The sequence below is a fragment of the Sebastes fasciatus genome, chromosome 10 (assembly GCF_043250625.1).
Source record: "Sebastes fasciatus isolate fSebFas1 chromosome 10, fSebFas1.pri, whole genome shotgun sequence".
Taxonomy (NCBI): Eukaryota; Metazoa; Chordata; class Actinopteri; order Perciformes; family Sebastidae; genus Sebastes; species Sebastes fasciatus.
Window position 1 is genome coordinate 26606645 of NC_133804.1, and position 20182 is coordinate 26626826.

General features: G+C 37.0%; 1 protein-coding gene across 6 annotated transcripts; it reads right to left on the bottom strand.

The window, feature by feature from the left end:
* Window positions 1–1066: 1066 nt before the first annotated feature.
* Window positions 1067–17941, bottom strand: pitx2 (paired-like homeodomain 2). Of its 6 annotated transcripts, none has more exons than XM_074649216.1 (4): window positions 17698–17941; window positions 11461–11530; window positions 5130–5344; window positions 1068–2235 (listed from the first exon to the last, which is right to left on the bottom strand). In XM_074649216.1, the coding sequence occupies exons 2-4, from the start codon at window positions 11504–11506 to the stop codon at window positions 1681–1683; spliced, it is 816 nt and encodes a 271-aa protein (XP_074505317.1). In that variant the 5' UTR covers window positions 11507–11530; window positions 17698–17941; the 3' UTR covers window positions 1068–1680. The 6 variants fall into 6 exon arrangements, with proteins under 6 accessions (XP_074505312.1, XP_074505313.1, XP_074505317.1 ...); XM_074649214.1 differs by lacking the exon at window positions 17698–17941 and adding an exon at window positions 14631–15313; XM_074649213.1 differs by lacking the exon at window positions 17698–17941 and adding an exon at window positions 14696–15312.
* Between the last annotated feature and the right edge of the window lie 2241 nt (window positions 17942–20182).

The following is a 20182-nucleotide window of genomic DNA, read 5'->3' on the forward strand; positions in this document are numbered from 1 at the left end:
CTTTAAACAGTAAATTAACTGTAAAATACTGTGAAATTAATTAAAAAAAACAGTTCAAACTGTATTTTTCATTAACAGTACAAAGCTGTAAATTTCAGCGAAAGTATAATAATGTTAATCTTACAGTAACATAAAGGCAACCCTGCTGCCAGTTCTTTACTGTTATTTTACTGGGAAATTCTTAACAGTGTAGTATCAAGAAAAATGCCATAAATTTCCTGAAAAACGTACAATTATCTCTCCCCACTCCTTTTTAGAGAACAATACCACTTTTACTAGCCTATAATGACTTGCTAATGACCACCATAACAACCCATTTGGTCTTGTAATCACCCCTCATAATAATCTCACTTGCCTCTTGGGATTTTCAAGGAACTAGTGGCAACATCTTGAGGAAAAAGTCAGACTAGTATCAAGATAAAATGCCATAAATTTCCTGAAAAACTTCCAATTATCTCTGCCAGATTTCCCCCACTCCAATACCACTTACTGTAGCCTATAATAACTTGCTAAGGTGGTCATTTTTTTTGCAGTGCAGGTAGGTCTTGTAATCACCTCTCAAAACCACATGTAAATGGATGGAATAATCTCACTTGCTTCTTTTGAGGAGTTTGGGGGATTTTCAAGGAACTATAGTGGCAACATCTTGAGGAAAAAGTTGGACTTGTATCAAGATAAAATGCCATAAATTCCCTGAAAAATTTACAATTATCTGTGGTATTGTTCTAGTGGGGAAATCTGGAAGAGATAATTGTACGTTTTTCAGGAAATTTATGGCATTTCTCTTGATACTAGTCGGACTTTTTCCTTGAAGATGTTGCCAGTAGTTTCTTTGAAAATCCCCAAACTCCTCAAAGAAGCAAGTGAGATTATTCCATCCAGTTATTTTTGGGTGAAAACATGTGTTTCTTTAGGGTGATTACAAGACCAAAATGGGGTGTTATGGTGGTCATTAGCAAGTCATTATAGGCTAGTAAAAGTGGTATTGTTCTAGTGGGGAAATCTGGCACTTTACTAGCCTATAATGACTTTGCTAAGGTGGTCACTTTTTTTGCAGTGCAGTGCAGGTATTAGACTGGTCTACATGTTCTCCCCCTAAAATAACTGGATGGAATAATCTCACTTGCTTCTTTGAGGAGTTTGGGGGATTTTCAAGGAACCTAGTGGCAACATCTTGAGGAAAAACTCAGACTAGTATCAAGAAAAATGCCATAACTTTCTTTAAAAACTTACAATTATCTCTCCCCACTCTTTTTTAGAGAACAATACCACTTTTACTAGCCTATGACTTGCTAAGGTGGTCATTTTTTGCAGTGCAGTGCAAAAATAAATGGATGGAATAATCTCACTTGCTTCTTTTGAGGAGTTTGGGGATTTTCAAGGAACTATAGTGGCAACATCTTGAGGAAAAACTCAGACTACTGCCATAAATTTCCTGAAAAACGTGCAATTATCTCTGCCAGATTTCCCCACTAGAACAATACCACTTTTCTAGCCTATAATGACTTTGCTAAGGTGAGGAAAAAGTCAGACTAGTATCAAGAAAAATGCCATAATTTTCCTGAAAAACGTACAATTATCTCTCCCCACTCCTTTTTAGAGAACAATACCACTTGTATTACTAGAGCCTATAATAACTTGCTAAGGTGGTCATTTTTTGCAGTGCAGTGCATGTAGGTATTAGACTGGTCTGTCCACTGCGTATTGGCAGGCGCTCAGATTAGCCGGATTCTGCACACTGGCGTATCCAAAACTGGAGTGCTGCTTGGCTTTCAGTCTCAGGCTGGCCAGGCTGGAGTTACAAGTGTCCCTGTACACGTAGGGAGGCGTCGGAGGCGCGTAGGGACACGCCGAGGTGGGCACGCCCGAGTTGAGAGACGGATTACTGAGGTTGTTCAAGTTATTGAGGCTGTTGAGGCTGGAGCCAGGCACGCCGGTCACCGCCGACGGCACCATGCCCGAGGTCATGGAGGAGATGGAGTTGGGCGGAGAGAACATGGTCTGCGAAGACAAAGGGTTGACGTTCATGGAGTTGAAGAAGGGGAAGCTCTTGGTGGACAGAGAGGCCGACGTGAGGCCCTTGGCGGCCCAGTTGTTGTACGTGTAGCTCGGGTACATGTCTTCGTAGGGCTGCATGAGTCCGTTGAACTGAGGGCCGAAGCCGTTTTTGCAGAGCTCGGCTTGTTGGTTTCTTTCACGTTTCCTCCACTTGGCTCGACGGTTCTTGAACCAAACCTATAGAGAACACAAAAGGACATGATAAGCAGGTTAGAAATTTATTTATTTTTTTTTATTTTTTTTTTGTGATCAATTTTTTATTATTGGTATTTAAGCATAATTATATAGGGTTAGGGTTACAAATTGATAGATTACCAATAGAGTAAAATAATACAGACATGACAGCAAGGTTGGAATTTTTTTTTTTTTTAAATTGTTCTTTATTTTCTTGCTAATGTAAGATTTATTTTTGTAAAGACTTATTTTATACACCTATTGTATTCTGCTCATTAAATCAGATCTGGTAATATGGCGCACTTTATGTGCTTGTAAAGTGAGTGGTGATTAAGATTGGCGGAGTGATGTAAGAACTGATGTGCTTCCTTTAGAAATTATTTTTGAAAATCATTTATTTTTTTGTGATCAATTTTGTATTGGTATTTAAGCATAATTATATAGGGTGGGGTTACAAATTGATAGATCACCAATAGAGTAAAATAATATAATCCCACTTTGCTGGCTGTTAATTTAAAGAAATACTGTATTTAAAGTGCCAGATCGGTTTCCTATTATGCAATCAGCAAATTAGAGCCTAATTAACGCCCAATTAAGCTCATTGTTTGAACGTTGTAGGCGATGATTATAACACAATTTAACATATTTTAAAATGGGTTACAAATTGATAGATCACCAATAGAGTAAAAGAATATAATCACAAATGCCCATGTACTAATCAATACAAAATTGGCAAGCAGCTACAGAAAAAGAAAAGAAGAAAGACAACATCAAAAAAATATTTCTATATTTTCTTGCTAATCTGGACATTTATAATATCAGACAACAGCTTCTTTAATATTTATGTTGTTGGTGCTTAATTTGAATTATTAACCACGAGGGCAAAAAAAACCATTCGTCCCATTTACCTCAGCCATACACTCATGCATCAGTTTGTGTGTAAATATCTGTTACTTTCAGAAAGTAGGGGGTAATTAAAAAACACATTGTATTCTTTTATCAAGTCAAATATGTGCTGTAAGTAATTATTATTAATTAGGATGTTTCCTAAATCCAAACACTCTTTATTAATCTGTATTTTTTTTTTAATCTGGACAGAGTTCCATTTTAATATCAGACACAGCTTCTTTCATTTTGTGGTGTTGGTGCTTAATTTGAATTACGCATTTAAATATTGTTTTCCTAAATCCAAACACTCTTTTATTAATCTTTATTGTCCCCTTGCAGACAATCCCGCTTTGACTCCGTCTTTATCTGAGCAGAATACACACTGAACTCTCACTGCAAGGCAAGGCAGCTTTATCTGTAGAGCACATTTCAGCAACAGGGCAATTCAAAGTGCTTTACAATAAACATTCAAGAAACATGTGCAAAAAAACATGAATTAAAACAGTTAGAAAAAGATTAGAAAATAAAAACAGAATAAAAAATAGAATATAACACACAAGAGTAAAAAGCTCTAGTGCAGGATAATAAGATCATTATCTGGTTTAATAAAAGGCAGCAGCAGCAAACAGGAAAGTTTTGATTTAAAAGAACTCAGAGTTGGAGTTTGTCCTGCAGATTTCTGGGAGATTGTTCCAAATATTTGGTGCATAATAACTGAATGCATGTTTAGTTCGGACTCTGGTGGACTCTGCACCATCTTAACATGGAGAGGAGAGGATGTGTATTCCCTCTGCAGAGCTTCCACAAACAAGCTGACCTCAATCACACAGCACCAAGGCGGCAATCGCAAAATACCAGCTTTGCACCTCTTTCACACGAACAGGAGAAACACGACTGGTATCTGCCACCACCGACTAATGTCAACAGCCTCGACTGTTAACAACGTTAATAGCGTGTAAATACACATAATAAGGCAAATAACAGTTAATTTGAGTCATATTTTTTAATACGAAAAAGATTAAAGTGTGCCGAGAACGACAAATTAAGTATTTGTAGTATTTATCAACTGTACTCTTTATAGATTTTAAGGGCTGAGAGAGAGCCAGGGTAAAATGCATTTCATTGCATTTCACTGTACACTGTACTTTTAAATGCATATGACAAATAAACTTGAAACTATAACTCTAAAAGTTGTGCTGAAATAGATTATTTTGCATTGTGTGTGCAGAGGATTGGAATTATATTTAGCTTAATAAACAAACATATACTAATTAAAATGAGTTTGAACCAGCAGTTTATTTAAACAAGACTCTGATTATTTGTTTTCCCAGCTAAATAAACTGTGTCCTACATTATTTCCAAGGGAATTCAAGCCGTGCGTAAAGTTTGGGTGTCCGTGCGTAATAATATTAAAGGTCCCATATTATAAAAAAGTGAGATTTTCATGTTTTTTTGTATTATAAAGCAGGCTTAAATCCTATATAAAGACTGTGAAAGTATCGAAACACTCAATCCACAGGGAAATACACACAGCCCGTTTATCAGAAACTCTGCATTTGAAACAAGCCGTTATAGGATTTCTGCCCATTTGTGATGTCACAAATATACAATATTTAGATCCTTGACACAATTTTAAACGTAAAACATTCTAAATGTGTCCCAGTTTATTTACTGTTTGCAGTGTATATGTGAATGTCATCAGCTAACAAGAAGTACACATGGACCCAAGCTGTTGACTAGCAATGTTAATGTTGCAATTCCGTCAAAATGCGCTGAAACGGAGCGTTTCAGACAGACGGTAAATACAGGTATATTCAGGTCGACAGTATGAGGAAAATAAAGTTTTTTTTTAACATTAAAGCATGTAAACATGTTGTAGTAGAAACACAAAATACAAGTATGCAACTGAAAATGAGCATAATGTGGGACCTTTAAGGTAATTTGTAGGTTAACCGGGTAATAATATAAATAATACAAATGTTGTTTTTTGCACCCAGAGGAGTACTCACCCTGACCCGCGCCTCTGTGAGGTTGGTCCACACGGCTATCTCCTCTCTGGTGCTCATGTCCGGGTAGCGGTTCCTCTGGAAAGTCGCCTCCAGTTCCTGCAGCTGCTGGCTGGTGAAGTGAGTCCTCTGCCGCCGCTGACGCTTCTTTTTAGACGGGTCATCCGAAGAGTCGTCGTTGTTGTTGTTGTTTTTATTATTTTGGTTCTTTTCTTTTTCTGTCAAAGAGGAAAAGAGGTTGATTGAGTCAGCCGGATTAAGTAAGGGGCTGTGTGCTAAAGTAAAGTAGGGAATACAAAATAAATCCTGAATCCATGACACTGCTGCTCACAGTCTGACTTCACTGAGGAACAAATAATTCATAAAATAAACCAATTTTTTTTTTTAATTTTGCATTTTCCTTCATTTGATGGGATTTTAGTAAATTTACCTTTTGATTTAATCTGAGTAGCCTGTATGAGTAAATGCCTGACTAATTCCAGTTGACACAAGACAAAGCTCAATCCTGAATCCATGACACTGTTGGGAAATGGATGAGACATGCTCACAGTCTGACTTCACTGAGGAGCAAATGATTCATAAAATACATGTTTTAATGTTTTGAATTTAGCATTTTCCTTCATTTTATTGGATTTTAGTAAATTGAATTGATTTTGATTTAATCTGAACAGAAAAGAAGAAAAAGAAGAACAAAAAAAGATCGAGGAGGAGGAAGAAGATGATGAGTGAAATAGTGGAAGAGTGTATAATATATTATCTGTTTTAGTTTTTATGTCATTTTAGTTCTGTGTCATACATTTATATCTAATAAGGGCTATAAGACTGTATCGAGTGCCTGTTTTCTGGACACCAAAAAAAAAAGTTCACGTTGAAGAAAAATGTTTAATCTTCTATCATGATGACAGTTTTGTATGTTGTTTGTCGAGTAGCCTATATGAGTAAAATCCCTCACTAATTCCAGTTGACACAAGACAACTTTCATTTACATAACACAGAAACTTTTTCACAACACAAAACTAATTATGAATATAAAACGACAGCTATAATAATCGCCTATATTTGCATGCACATTAAACTCCCTTTACGTTTAATAATGGGAGCCGTCGTTTGTTTGGTATCATGTAGATGACATCTGCTGCGTCGACTTGGCTGAGAACATCTGCAGCATCCCGCTCGGTTGTTCTTACCGACAGACTCCGGACTGGACGTGTCCGACACCGTGTGCACCTCTAACCGGTGTTTAGAGTCCACAGACCGCTGCAGCGGCTGCAAAGTGCTGGAGGCCATCGCCTGAGCCGTGTGGTGGTGGTGGTGCGTGGAGGAGGCAAGTTTATTCCCTGTTAGGTGGTGGTGGTGGTGGTCTGTGTTTAAAGGATCCCTCATAGAGTTCATCGGTTAGAAGAAATCGCAAAACTGTCAAAAGCAGAGTAAGTCCGTCTGCGGAATGTGTTCAGTTGTTCCAAAAAAAAAGACGCACAATAGACGCAGCTCCTCCTATAATGAAATCTGTTTAAACTGGAAAAAATGCTTTAAAATAGGTCATTTAGAGCTGCCATACTGGCTATACCTCGGCTGACTATCAGGAGTGACAAGGACAGGTAGGTGATATTAGATCCAGAGGCATACACACACTACCACCAGCTCTCTGTTCATGTCAGCTGTTGCCAAACTGCGCCTCTTCTCCAGACCTTCCACGTCACCGCGCTGAGCCCGCCCATACAGGCGCATCCATGTGGATATATGACGGCGTGTCCAACCAACCGGAGCTCGCCGAAACGAGATATGTGTGTGTGCCAATGTGTTTATGCCTGGCGCTTATTTTTCCTCTTCCAAATAAAAAGCATGTAAAGAGAGATGCGCGTATACCCGGAGGCGCTCCGTTTGCCGTTGCGCATGCAGCAGCCCAAGACCAAATAAAAAAAATGAAAATAACACAGTTTGGCCTCATTTTATTGAGATGGGTCCAGTGGCCCAGTAAAAAACGATGCAGTTTCTATTGATACCCAAAGCTGAGCCGCGCTGCGCAGCTCGCATGGCTCTGCTGTCGCCTGCAGTTTACTCAGTTGACTCAATGTGGATAAAGCGAGCCACCGAGCGGATTGTATTGAAAGCAAGTATGAAAAAAAAGATGCACACTGAATATCAAACACAGCAGCCTGCCACAGCACAGTGATCCCGTGAAAGGACACGCGATTAAAGGGAAAAGAGCTTCAAAAGGAGGGATGTGCCAGACTGCACCAAAAAAACGGTCTGTGCGCACTTGGCACAACTGACCTATAACTGCCATACAGACATGTACATTATGCCATGTATTGAAATAACACCAGCAGTGGTGTAACTTAAGTTAAGTATGAAGGTTACGTGACAAAAACTACTTAATTACATTTAGGAAAAGATAGACTTGGTTAGGTTTATGCAATAAAACTACTTAGGTTAAGGCAACAAAACTACTTAGTTAGGTTTAGGCAACAACACTACTTAATTAGATTTAGGAAAAGATCGACTTGGTTAGGTTTATGCAACAAAACTATAGGTTAAGGCAACAAAACTACTTAGTTAGGTTTAGGCAACAACACTACTTAGTTAGGTTTAGGCAACAACACTACTGAGTTAGGTTTAGGCAACAACACTACTGAGTTAGGTTTAGGCAACACCACTACTTAGTTAGGTTTAGGCAACAACACTACTTAGGTTTATGAAACAAAACTACTTAGGTTTAGGCAACAACACTACTTAGGTTTATGCAACAAAACTACTTAGGTTTATGCAACATAACTACTTAGGTTAAGGCAACATAACTACTTAGGTTTATGCAAAAAAAAAACTACTTAGGTTTAGGCAACAACACTACTTAGTTAGATTTAGGCAACAACACTACTTAGTTAGGTGTAGGAAAATATTGTGGTTTGGGTTAGAATAACACTGGAAGTGGCAAAACTTAAGTAAGGAAATTACGTGAAAGGCAAACAACCACTATTGTAATCCTCCTATATCCAACTTCATACTTGAAGCACCACACGTGACCAAAGTGCTTTACTATCCACTCCATCCCTGCATGCAGCCAGTCAGTCATACTAGTTGTCAAATGAGACGATCCTCTTGACCTCCCCAGAGTTGAGGTTCAAATATCCATTAAATCATCCCCACAGTTAAAACCACGCGGACTCAGTTTTGTTGACGACGGATTACTTTATCTGGCTGCTTAACTTGAATCTCTCCTCTCACTTTGCGTCTGGACCCCTCCGTGTGTTCTCAGCCATGCACTCCTGTATAGTGCTTTTTTTTTTTCTTTTAATCTGATAAGACTCTCATTTGCCTAAGAATTTCTGAAGGAGGACTTTTAATGAGTTTGAGTTGATATGCGGCATGCAGCACATTTTTTTTTTTTCAACCAATAACTCCTCAAAGATTGTGACGCGTTAAGGCAAAGTAAACATGTCTAATCAAACAAATGCGACTTTAATTTTCAAGGTTGGAGGGTGGAGAAATGTCAGCTGGGTAACAGGTGATTGAAGCGATGGACTGATGGACTTCCACGTCCAATTACTGCGATTCATACCAATGTAGGGAGAAAAAAAAATACTTTAAATATTGATTATATTCTTATTCCATAACACAATTTTGTTCATCATCACTTCCCATGTCCACGTGTCCAGGCGGACGCACATTTTGGACTTGGCGCTGTTAAGAAGTTGCAGGGCTAATCCCGTGAAAGCCTCTGATATATAAATACCACGAGACCATAGACTGTATGCAACACACGCACACGCGCACTCCGAGGAGACTTTATTAAAACATAGGGAGCCAATCGCTTCTCAAACAGAGCAATAAAACCTTGTTTGGATGCTCTCTGGAGTAATTAAATTAAGATGATGCACATTTTTAAGATATAGAATCATTCATGTGTCATTTAATAGTAATGCATTTATTTTCATTAATTATTTGTATGGGTAAAACATAAAATCATGCTCTTACACTTCCAAACATTCACTAAAAGGCTGTTTAAAATGGGATATATATAAATATTATTAGGCCTATTTCATAATTAATAATAGTGTACATTAGATAGATAGATAGTAACTTTATTGATCCCGAGGGAAATTCAAGTTTCCAGCATCACAGTTCCATAGTGCAAAAACATGTTTGTAAAAAGGCAGTAAAAAAGTTAGAAGTGCAAAGTACAAAAAAATATATCGGATATAAAAATGCAAGGAGATGAAGAAAACTGTTAAGACTGAATATAGTGCAAGGTAACAGCTGTGATACACGACTATTAAAAAAGTGAATATAGTGCAGAAGAGACTGTTAAAAGTGAGTATAGTGCAGGGTAACTCCAGTAGCTTGGTCTAAAGTGCACTGTATGCATTATATACATTACATAAATTCTATAAAATTGTATATTTCAAAATTATGCTGCTATTTTAATGTATTTATTTTCATTGACAGGTTATTTGTTATGGGTAAACCATAAAATCATGCCTTTACACTTCCAAACATTCACTAAAAGGCTGTTTAAAATGGGAAAATATACGTAAAAAATATATTATTAGGCCTATTTCGTAATTAATAATAGTGTGCATTACATAAATTCTATAACATTTTATATTTCAAAATTACTATTTTATTAAAAATAATTATTATACTGAACATGAACTCATGTATCCTGTGACTTCCCTGCACTATGGACTATTTCCTATGACCTCCTATGTACATTTTTGTTGATCTGAGCTGTACCAGTGTTTGTTTGTTGTTGTTGTTGTTGTTGTTTTTTATCCCTATTGTGTTTGCAAAAATAAGAAAACCCAATAAACATATTGTAAAAAAAATAAAATAAAATAATTATTATTTTACCCCAAGCAGCAAACAAGTCTGTTGCTCCTTTCCCCCCCCCCATTCCAGCCGTGTTGTAATACTAAACTTGAAGTGGATTATCGGTTTCCTCTTCATTTCTACCTTCTGAATGCTTTATATCTCTCTTCTGCGGATTACTGCGCGCAATAGGCCTCCGCCATTGAGGGCCATTAATTAGCAATTCAGTCAATATAGGGGGAGACGACAAGGCTTCTTTTTTTTTACATAGGATTAAGGAGACATCAGATTCCTCCATTAGGATATTCCTCCTCACGAATGGGCTTTCATTATACATTTAGTTTTCCCCGGAGTCAATCCAACAAGCGCTGCATACATTACAGCCAAACAGTTGGCGCTGCTGCTGCTGCTGCTGGGTCTATATTTGCAAGCATCACTCTTCTGTTTTTATTTTAGTTATCCTATTATTCTTAATCAATGGTGCAGCTGTGGAGCTATGAACAGCCTGCCCTCTGTCTGTCCCATATTGCCCCATCAATGCCTGGCTAAATGAAACAGAGTGAGAGTTATTGGTGATTCGTTTAAGACACCTAACAAGACCTGATGTCATTTTCATTTTCGCCACGTTAGAGAATAATTAATAAATCCCAGACTTTGTCGAGCAATAGATTCTGGCTTTTTTCTTGTTGGGGTGTTTATTCGTAATTGTTATTTAGGAAAAACATGTTGCAGTTAATTCAAATATAATCGAAGTATACAAGCACATACAAATATGTTTTTTTTGTCTTATTGTGCCAAAGGTCAGTCAATTTGTACATTAAAGACTATAATAAGATGTGTCCATCTTCTAATTACAACTAATAACGTCGCTGTCATCCGGATCAAATCCTCGGATGATGCTATGAAAATGCAGATCCACATCCGACCACCAGGTGTCTCTCTAAGACAACTAACAAAGCTGCATTCACTAACAACGACGAGCAAAGAGGCCAACATATCTGCGACTACTAAACATTTAGCAACAAACCAGAAAAAAATCTAACTAAAGCAGCTTTTTTTCCATCACATTTTAGATCTTAAAGTCTTACAAATTAAAAGTGCGAGTTGAAATTGTGAAGAGGACAATGGAAGATTATTTTATGAGTATTATTTAGCCTTTTTAATTAAAGATGTTGAGCTTGTTTTTAAGAAAACTCACAAAAACTACAAGTTAGAAATAACTGGCTCACTAAGTAATGCCAGAACACTTTTTTTTTTTTTAACAAAATCAGATTTTAAGATCAAGACATGAAGTGTTTGGGCAGTAAATGAAATCAAGATATTAGTTGTAATTAATAAATATCTTGTTTGGAAACACATAAACCCTATAGACTTATTTAGAGTGTCGTTTTTCATGTATAGAATAAAATATAATAGATAAAGAAATACTATGAAAAATTAGACTAAATCTAAAATAATCCTGTTTTATTATTTCTGTGATCTGTGAGAACAGCAGTGTATTGACGATGATGGATCAGATACTCACCTATTTGCGCGCAGGTGGTGGCCAGTTTGCGGCAGTGGGAGTCCATTATGGCAATTTAAGGAAACCGCTTCTGTAAAAAAACAGACAAAAGAGCCACAATTAGAGTTTAAATTGGTAAACAACCACCGCTGTGTTGTTCACTGACATCCAATCCTATACTTCTGCACTCAATAATATTTGGAGTCAACATGAGAATAAAAAGAATAGTAGTGTGCGCAAAGGATGAGTATTAGATTACAAGAACAAAATGCTGGTGGTTTTAAGGAAAAAATATTACAAATTGATGTGGAATTCACACAAGAGCATAATACTTTATAATAAAGTAAATGCATAAAAGAAAGTTTGGATATTAGCGGCGGTTCACTCTAATTATGGCTGCAAAAATGTGCATTTTAATGAGTCTTATTGTGGTCTGAAAGGTTTCTTTTTGTAAAAATGAGTCAGTGATCGATTTATTTCCAATTTAATTTCACCTGTGTCAGAGAAATAGCTGCACATTATGATCTAAGGCCGAATAATACATATAAAACCTCTCTGGATTAAAAAAAATAATGGAAACAAGATGATTTGCGTTAGAGAAAGTTAATAATCTCATCATTCTGATGTTTTTTTTCACTTGATTTAAGAGAAATTAGAGTGTAAAAGTCACTTTTACCTCTCCATCATGTATTGTTATATATTTTCCCAGTGTAATATTTATTTTTTGTGCAGTCTGAATATATAAAACCCGCCGTGTTCTGCTTGTGTGTGTGTTTTTTTTGTGTGCAGCCTGCAGTTGGAAGTGGAGTGATTCCGTAGTAAAATCACAGGATTAGAGTCTGATTGAGATGTCTGTCGGTGGGATATTACAAAATTCATTATCGCAGCCCTCCATACTACCTCGATATGAAGTTACACAGATGGGGTTTTATTAGTCCAGGCTCACACTGTTTGCTTATGATAATTCAAGTCGGGGGGAATTTGCATGCAGTCATGCTGTTAACCATTTTCCTCAGCTCTTCTCTTCACCTGCTCTACATCATCTGTGATCTTTATGTTTTTTTCTTCTTCTCTGATTCAGAAGATGCAGATATTGGAGGTTAAATTTTTACTGCATGTACCTGCACAACCTTTCTTCTGCAAAATGAAATAGTGGGGATCAGACTGTAAGGTGGGAGGTTATTGCATGAGGCTCAGTGTTATCTAATCAGGGAGATTTAATGAGGGCTCCTTCCAATATTTCAGCCTGCCTGGCCTCTCAAATCTCACCCTGGTCTTATTTATGCATTTTACTGTGTTTTATTTTATTGTGTAAAAATATGGACACAATTTCTACATCGAAGGATTTTTTTTGATTTTTTTTTTTTGGTATATTTTGTTGTTGGAGACTTCAAATTAAAGGCATGTATTCCCTTAAAAGTTACAGGAAATAAAGATTTAAAAAAAAATGAAATTGAAATAAAATGTGTATATTATGTGATACATTTTCATTTTAATAATCCATTTTTTTGTATATTTTGTTGTTGGAGACTTCAAATTAAAGGCTTGTATTCCCTTAAAAGTTAGAGGAAATAAACATTAAAAAAATTTCTATATTGTGTGATACATTTTCATTTTAATGGTAAAAAAAGATCGATAATATTGCGCAAATTTCAAAACGAATATGGGACAAAAAAAATAAAAATACGATGGCATAATGTCTTAAAATATATATTTAACACGTTAATAACAATACTACTAAAAATAATAAAAATAAAATTAAAACATAATAATAATAATAATAATAATAATAATAATAAAAGCCTAAAATATAAAATAATTTCTGATCATGTTGTCACGGTGGTTTGGTTGTAATTAAACCTGATAATACATATTTAATTCAATAAAAATAAAAAATAAAATAAAAACATAATAATACTACTACTACTACTACTACTACTAATAATAATAATGAAAACCTAAAATATAAAATAATTTCTGATCATGTTGTCACGGTGGTTTGGTGGTAATTAAACCTGGTAATACATATTTAATTAATTTTTTTTCCAACATATGCCCCAGTGTAGATCCAGAGCGGTTTAAAGGTATACCTGCATTAATATTCTGATTGCTTGTATTAATCCCGTTCATATATTCCTCTCTGTGCTCTCACCACCACCAACAGACCAACAGTTGATATGAATCAGTGTGACTCACGTGGCGTGAGGCCCAGTGTAGACAGAAAGCTGGCATTGCCTCACAACCGGCTTTACTTCTGAAATTAACACAGTGGAGCATGAGAGTGCAGCCTTTTACCGGGAGATGAATCGACTAACCTCCACCATATGGTCCTGTATTCATTAAAGGCGTGAGACCGTGAACGTCGCCTCTTTTTACCCCAAGTTTTTTTCTCCCCATATTGCAAAAGCATGCAGAGGAGGATAAAACACATCTGTACTCACGTTACTCCTTGTTTTTTTTTAATTAACATGTATTTATAATTTGCTTTGGAGAGCTGACGCACAATTGTATTTATCCTAGGCTTGTTTATAGGCTTTGTTTGTTAACTGTATGCACCATTTTACGCATTTTATTGGAACTTAAATCATCATTTTAGAGCACCAAAACTGACAAGCTGCAGGATATGATGCTAAAAAATGACACCTTAATTGATATTTAACAGCTTTCTCACAATTCTCACAACTGCAGGACAGTATACAGAGTGTTTTATAGGTTTAGGTTTCTTTTTTTTTAATTTCCTCACACTCCATCACCGCTAATGATACATCATTATCAACCCATGCCGTCACATCACTTCATACCTGATTGTTTGCACACCGGCAATATTTGCACGCTACATCTGTTTATATCATGTTTATTTTTGTTTATAGCTTATTTTGCATATTGTATATTGGTAGAAATTAAATTTTTTTATTCTAACGTTTTTAACTATTCTTTTGCTATTATACTGTTTAACTTGCACCAACAAAACCAAAACAAAACCAAAGCAAATTCCTAGTGTATACCTCTTACACATGGCAATAAACACAACATTCTGATTCTGATTCTGATTCCAGATTCTGATTCTGATTCTAATTCTAATTCTGATTCTGATATCTCCTTCGTGTTACAGCCACGGCTTTGAAATTCACATGAGGAAACTGGCAAAAAACAAAGAAGTGGAACAAATTCCTCCACTTGCATTAACTCACATCTTATTTCTTTTTTAGTGCCTCTACTCCTCCTCCTCCTCCTCTTCCTCTTATGCTGCACTTACCAGTCTAGGACACCGGCGTGGTTTTGACTTTCCCAGCCCGTCTGTGCGCTTTACTCTCTAGCGAAGAGATAAATATCCACCGTCCAAACCAACTCTCACACCAGTTAATTGTGTTTTTATAGTGAAAAACTCTTCAACTTCAAGGTCCAGTAGCGCTGAAAGTCTAAGTTTTCTGTCCGGAAGCCTGGAGCATGGATGTGGTTATCCCAAAAAAAACGCAGAGACGCAGCGCCTGTATACCTTTTTAGGATAGTTTCATTTATGCGCATAAATAAGCATCTATTTACAGGAGATCTACGAGGAGAAATAGCGAAGGAGGCGCGCTTTCATCCGAGTCTCCCCTTGGTTCGTCCTCTTCTGTCTTCCTTCAACTTTCTTTTTTTTCCTCCTTCTTTTTGAGCTCACGAGAGGGACCCTCCGTGTGTGTGCGCGCGTGTGTGTGTGTGTGTCTTTTTAAAGGGGTGTGTTTGTGTATGCATGTGTCTGTCTAGTCTAGCAGAGGGCAAACTTTCGAGCCTCTCAACTTTCAACAACAATCAAACCAAAAAAAAAAATCCAGGATGGCATCTTTAAAAAATAAAAATAAATAATAAAAGGCTGATATTCCTGTTGGCTTCACTGTAACACTGCACCATCTGAGCTGCAGGCATCATGCAGAAAAACATACAACCTTAATGGTTCAATTTGCCTAAACGCAACCTGCAATTTACAACAAGCAACTCAAACTGCTTATTATCTCAACTCTTGCGCGCGTAAATAAACAACAGCCATCACTAATTCATGACTAAACCCACTTTACTGGCTGTTAATTTAAAGAAATACTGTATTTAAAAGTCCCAGATCAGATTCCTATTATGTAATCAGCAAATTAGAGCCTAATTAACGCCCAATTAAGCTCATTGTTTGACCGTTGTAGGCGCTGATTATAACACAATTTAACATATTTAAAAAAAACCACACAATATATTGAATATATATATATTTTTTTGTGATCAATTTTTTTTTATTGGTATTTAAGCATAATAATATAGGGTGGGGTTTACAAATTTGATGGATCACCAATAGAGTAACATAATATAATCACAAATGTCCATGTACTAATCAATACAAAATTGGCAAGCAGCTACAGAAAAATAAAAGAAAAAAACGAACAAATAGGAAAAAGAAAAATAACAAAAAACAACAACAAAAAAATATATTTAAATAAAAACTTCTGCCCCCAAATCCCTCCCTTTGACTCCCACCCATCCCACCCATCCTAGACCTTGTGGTATTAATAGTAATATTTTGAATATTGAGATGAAAACAAGTAAATAGATGCATTATAGTTCTCGTTCAGGAGCCAGACAGAGTCCTATCGTGTTGCAGGATTTTATGTGCAGATGAAGTGAACAGCTGGCTCGGATGCAAATGTTCTTTATAGATTATGGTTTCGTTAGATACAGACTGATTTTTTTTCCCATTCGCATCTTAAGTGAGGCGCGCAGACCGGACGTTCCATGCGCCTAATCCGTCGTTTACATTTTTAGTCATACTCCCATTAAACCGGTAATTAATGCGCACACCCACACGGGAATTTCCAGGCAATTGGGGAACACTGAAGCAAAACAAGCACAAGCATCATCATCCACATCCCTCTCCATCCATCCACATGAGCCAAATCTGGTGAATCAGGAATGGGTTTGATGGTATCCCAAAAGACACATAGGTGATATAATAAATGCAGCCTTATATAGACTTATTATAAGGAGGAATTATAAGAGTAAATGTAGTTTTTAATAGCTGCTTTGATCAGCTTTATTTTATCAAGACTGTAGACATTAAAGGTCCCATATCATGCTCATTTCCAGGTTCTTACTTGTATTTTGTGTTTCTACTAGAACATGTCTACATGCTTTAATGTTAAAAAAAACATTATTTTTCGTCATACTGTCGGACTTAATATACCTGTATTTCCCCCTCTGTCTGAAACGCTCCATTTTAGTGCATTTCAACGGAATGGCAACACAATTGCCTTGCTAGGAAACAGTTTGGGTCCATGTTTACATCCTGTCAGCTGATGTCATTCACATTACACTGCAACAGGAAATAAACTGGGACACATTTAGAATGTTTATGTTTAAAACTGTGAAATGGTCTAAATATTGTAGATTTGTGACATCACAAGGGACAGCAATCCTAAGGGCTTGTTTCAAACGCACAGTTTCTGAATACAGGCTGTGTGTATTTCTCCATGGATCGAGTGTTTTGATACTTTCACAGTATTTATATATCACTTAAACCTTCTTTATGATATAAAAGACATGCAAATCTTACTTTTTACAATATGGGACCTTTAAATTAAGTCAATTTTTAGCGCAGACAAATTCCTCTGAAGCAAAACAAGCGCATCATCATCCACACCCCTACATCCATCCTCCTGAGCCAAATCTGGTGAATCAGGAATATGTTTGATGCTATCCCAAAAGACACATAGGTGATATAATAAATGCAGCCTTATATAGACTTATTATAAGGAGGAATTATAAGAGTAAATTAAGTTTTTAATAGCTGCTTTGATCAGCTTTATTTGATCAAGACTGTAGATATTAAATTAAGTCAGTTTTTATTCCTCTTAGTCTTTCTACAAAGGGCCCAAGAAGGCCATATTTTATTAATTTTCCACTCGTGCACACAGAGAGCGTTGGGTGAAATGCAAACCAATATATGAAAAAAAAAAAAAAAAAAAGTGCATATTTGCCAACACAGCTTCAAAATTTGACCCGTGCGCTTTTTATATATTAGATGTTGTGATATGGCACACGACGCACGAGTAAAAGCGCAAACATGTGCACGCACACACACAAACAAAATGCAAGTAAACGAGCCTCGTATAGTAGAAAACACATGAACCCTTCATCATGCACATCTTCACATCACGCCCCTCCTGCCTGCAGAAAAAAGAGGCTGAGCTGCGTCTGGAGAGGCATGATGATGATGGTTCGGCTATATTCTCCTCTTACCTTCTTATACAAAGAAGAAAAAAGAAAAGAAATCAGTCAAGAGCCTCCTCTTTCTCACGCAGAAAAGGTGCAGAGGAATGCCTGAAGTTCAGAGAAGGCTGGCGGGTATGAAATCTTTCGCCTCGGGGTTCAAACCGGCGGCTTCTTTTCATTTCAAGCGCTTATCGATTCTCCGTTGTCATCTTTGGCGACGCAGAAGGACACTTGAAAGAATTTGTGATGGGGCTGTGATGTGAGAAACGAGGGGTGACCTGCTCTGCTGATGCGCTCTCCTGATTCTTAACGAGCACATCAGCGTCAGTACAGTTGGACATTTCAACTTTTCCCCCTCCTGCATACTGGAGAGGACTTTAAAACACTTCTTTTTTTCTGGTTTTCCACGCATCAGCACGCATCCAAGCCTCCACTTTAAAGAGGAGAGATGATGGACTGGCCAGCAAGTCAGCTACCACAACACACACAATCTTAAACCAAGGCCATGTAGTTTAAACATAAGTGTGAACTTTTTTTTTTTAACAAACTAGCTTTTTTTGCACATCATTTCCACTGTGATTGATTACAGCTCTATAGTGCAGACTCCAGATCTTCTAGAACAGGTTATGCATATAATAGGATGCATACATAGATGATTATATTCAAATTGACTAAATATGCTGTTTAAAAGCCAAAACAGGTTCCTGAAAATATGCATCATAACCTACACACTGCAGGATGCAGCCCTATATCTCAATGAGTAAAGAATGTGTTGAAGCATTAGCCAAATACTAATATTATGGGCTCTATTGTATGCCACAATCTAAAACCAAGGCCATGTAGTTTAAAAAAGAAAGAAAACATGTGAACCTTTTTTGAAGGAATTAGCTTTTTTTTTGCACATGATTTTCACTGTGATTGATTACAGCTCTATAGTGCAGACTTCAGATCTTCTAGAACCGGTTATGCACATTATACAATGCATAAAACTCAACATATTTCCCCCTGGAACCAATATTTACATCTCTAAGGCCTGGCTATAGATGCTTATTCAAATATGCTGTTTAAAAGCCAAAACAGGGTCCTGAAAATATGCATCATAACCTACACACTGCAGGATCCAGCCCTATATCTGCAAGAGTAAAGACTGTGTTGAAGCATTAGCCTAATACTAATATTATGGGCTCTATTGTATGCCGAATTATTAGTCTTATTGTGAAATTAAGCCCATATTTACTTCCAAAGACACATAGAATAAATGGTTTATTATGAAAAAATGTCTAACTCTCTGCAGCGTTTGCATCATCATGCAATGAGGAATCAATTAAATCACAGTTAAATCAGACAGAAACTACATTTTCAAATGAGCTTGTCTCTGATTTCTCCCATGACTTTTGAATTAAATCCTATAGGCTGTCATTAAAAGTGAATCTAAACCTATTTTCCCACAGCCTTCAGTGAAATATACAAGTCCTGTCATCGTTGTGCAGCTTGAGTAATGCAGATGTGAAGTGGTTCCATTATTCAGGGGTGCTCTTTGACTGAGAAACCAGCCTGATTTTCTTCTCTTTTTTTTTGAGTTTTAGCCTCAAACCACATGCGATTGTCGCCTCACGTTCTGTCTGGCCAGCACTCTGTGGCCATGTAATAAAATTTGGAGTGAAATTGGTGTTTCCAAAGCCACAAATCTTCAAACAAATCAGTTTATGTACTGCTAATATGTTAAGAAATAAAGTAATGGCTGGGAATTTAGTTTTATTGCGGGGGGTGTGACTTCTCTATTTGAAAGGAGGATGAATATGGAGAGAGAGAGAGAGTGAGAGGATGAATAGGAAAGACAGAATATTAGATGAGTCTTTCTCCTTCGAGACAGAAACATCCTGTGTGTATTTCAATTTGTCAAGTATCACTCCAAGAACGTTATTAGCGAAAAAGCTGCCTGTAAATTAACCAAATTAAAAGGGTGGCTCTTTGATGGCTCTTGAGCTTGTTGAGCGGCTTTATGCCTGATCCTTACTATTCCAGCTCTGTCACAGTACCAAAGGGAGATGAGCTACACCAACGCTAAGCACTCCAACTCAGCAACATGGCTTGTGGTTTAGACCGTTATACGCAAGGCCAGTAAATGACTTGCATGACGGGCTACCCTCACTTCTCCCGACATGCCCGGAGAAACATGGTGTATATTTAAAAAGTACTCAGCTCTTCGTCTTTGTCTTCTTCTGTAATTATCCGACCCTCGGCTTCCAAAGAAAACGCTCAGCTGATGTCATTGTGGTTTTGGCCCCCCGACTGCTCTAATATTAATCCCATGCATGAAGCGGCTTCAAATGAATAAGGATTACTTTGAATTAAACTCTGGTCCATGTTTTCATGTGAGCACATTAACTCCTGTCACTGCTGGTCAGTCAGACGAGCCTGTCTCCTCTTCCTCTTGACTTTGGACATGACATGGCTTTGGTCAAGCATGATTAAAAATGTCCCCGAGACTCGGACGGCATTCATTACGCTG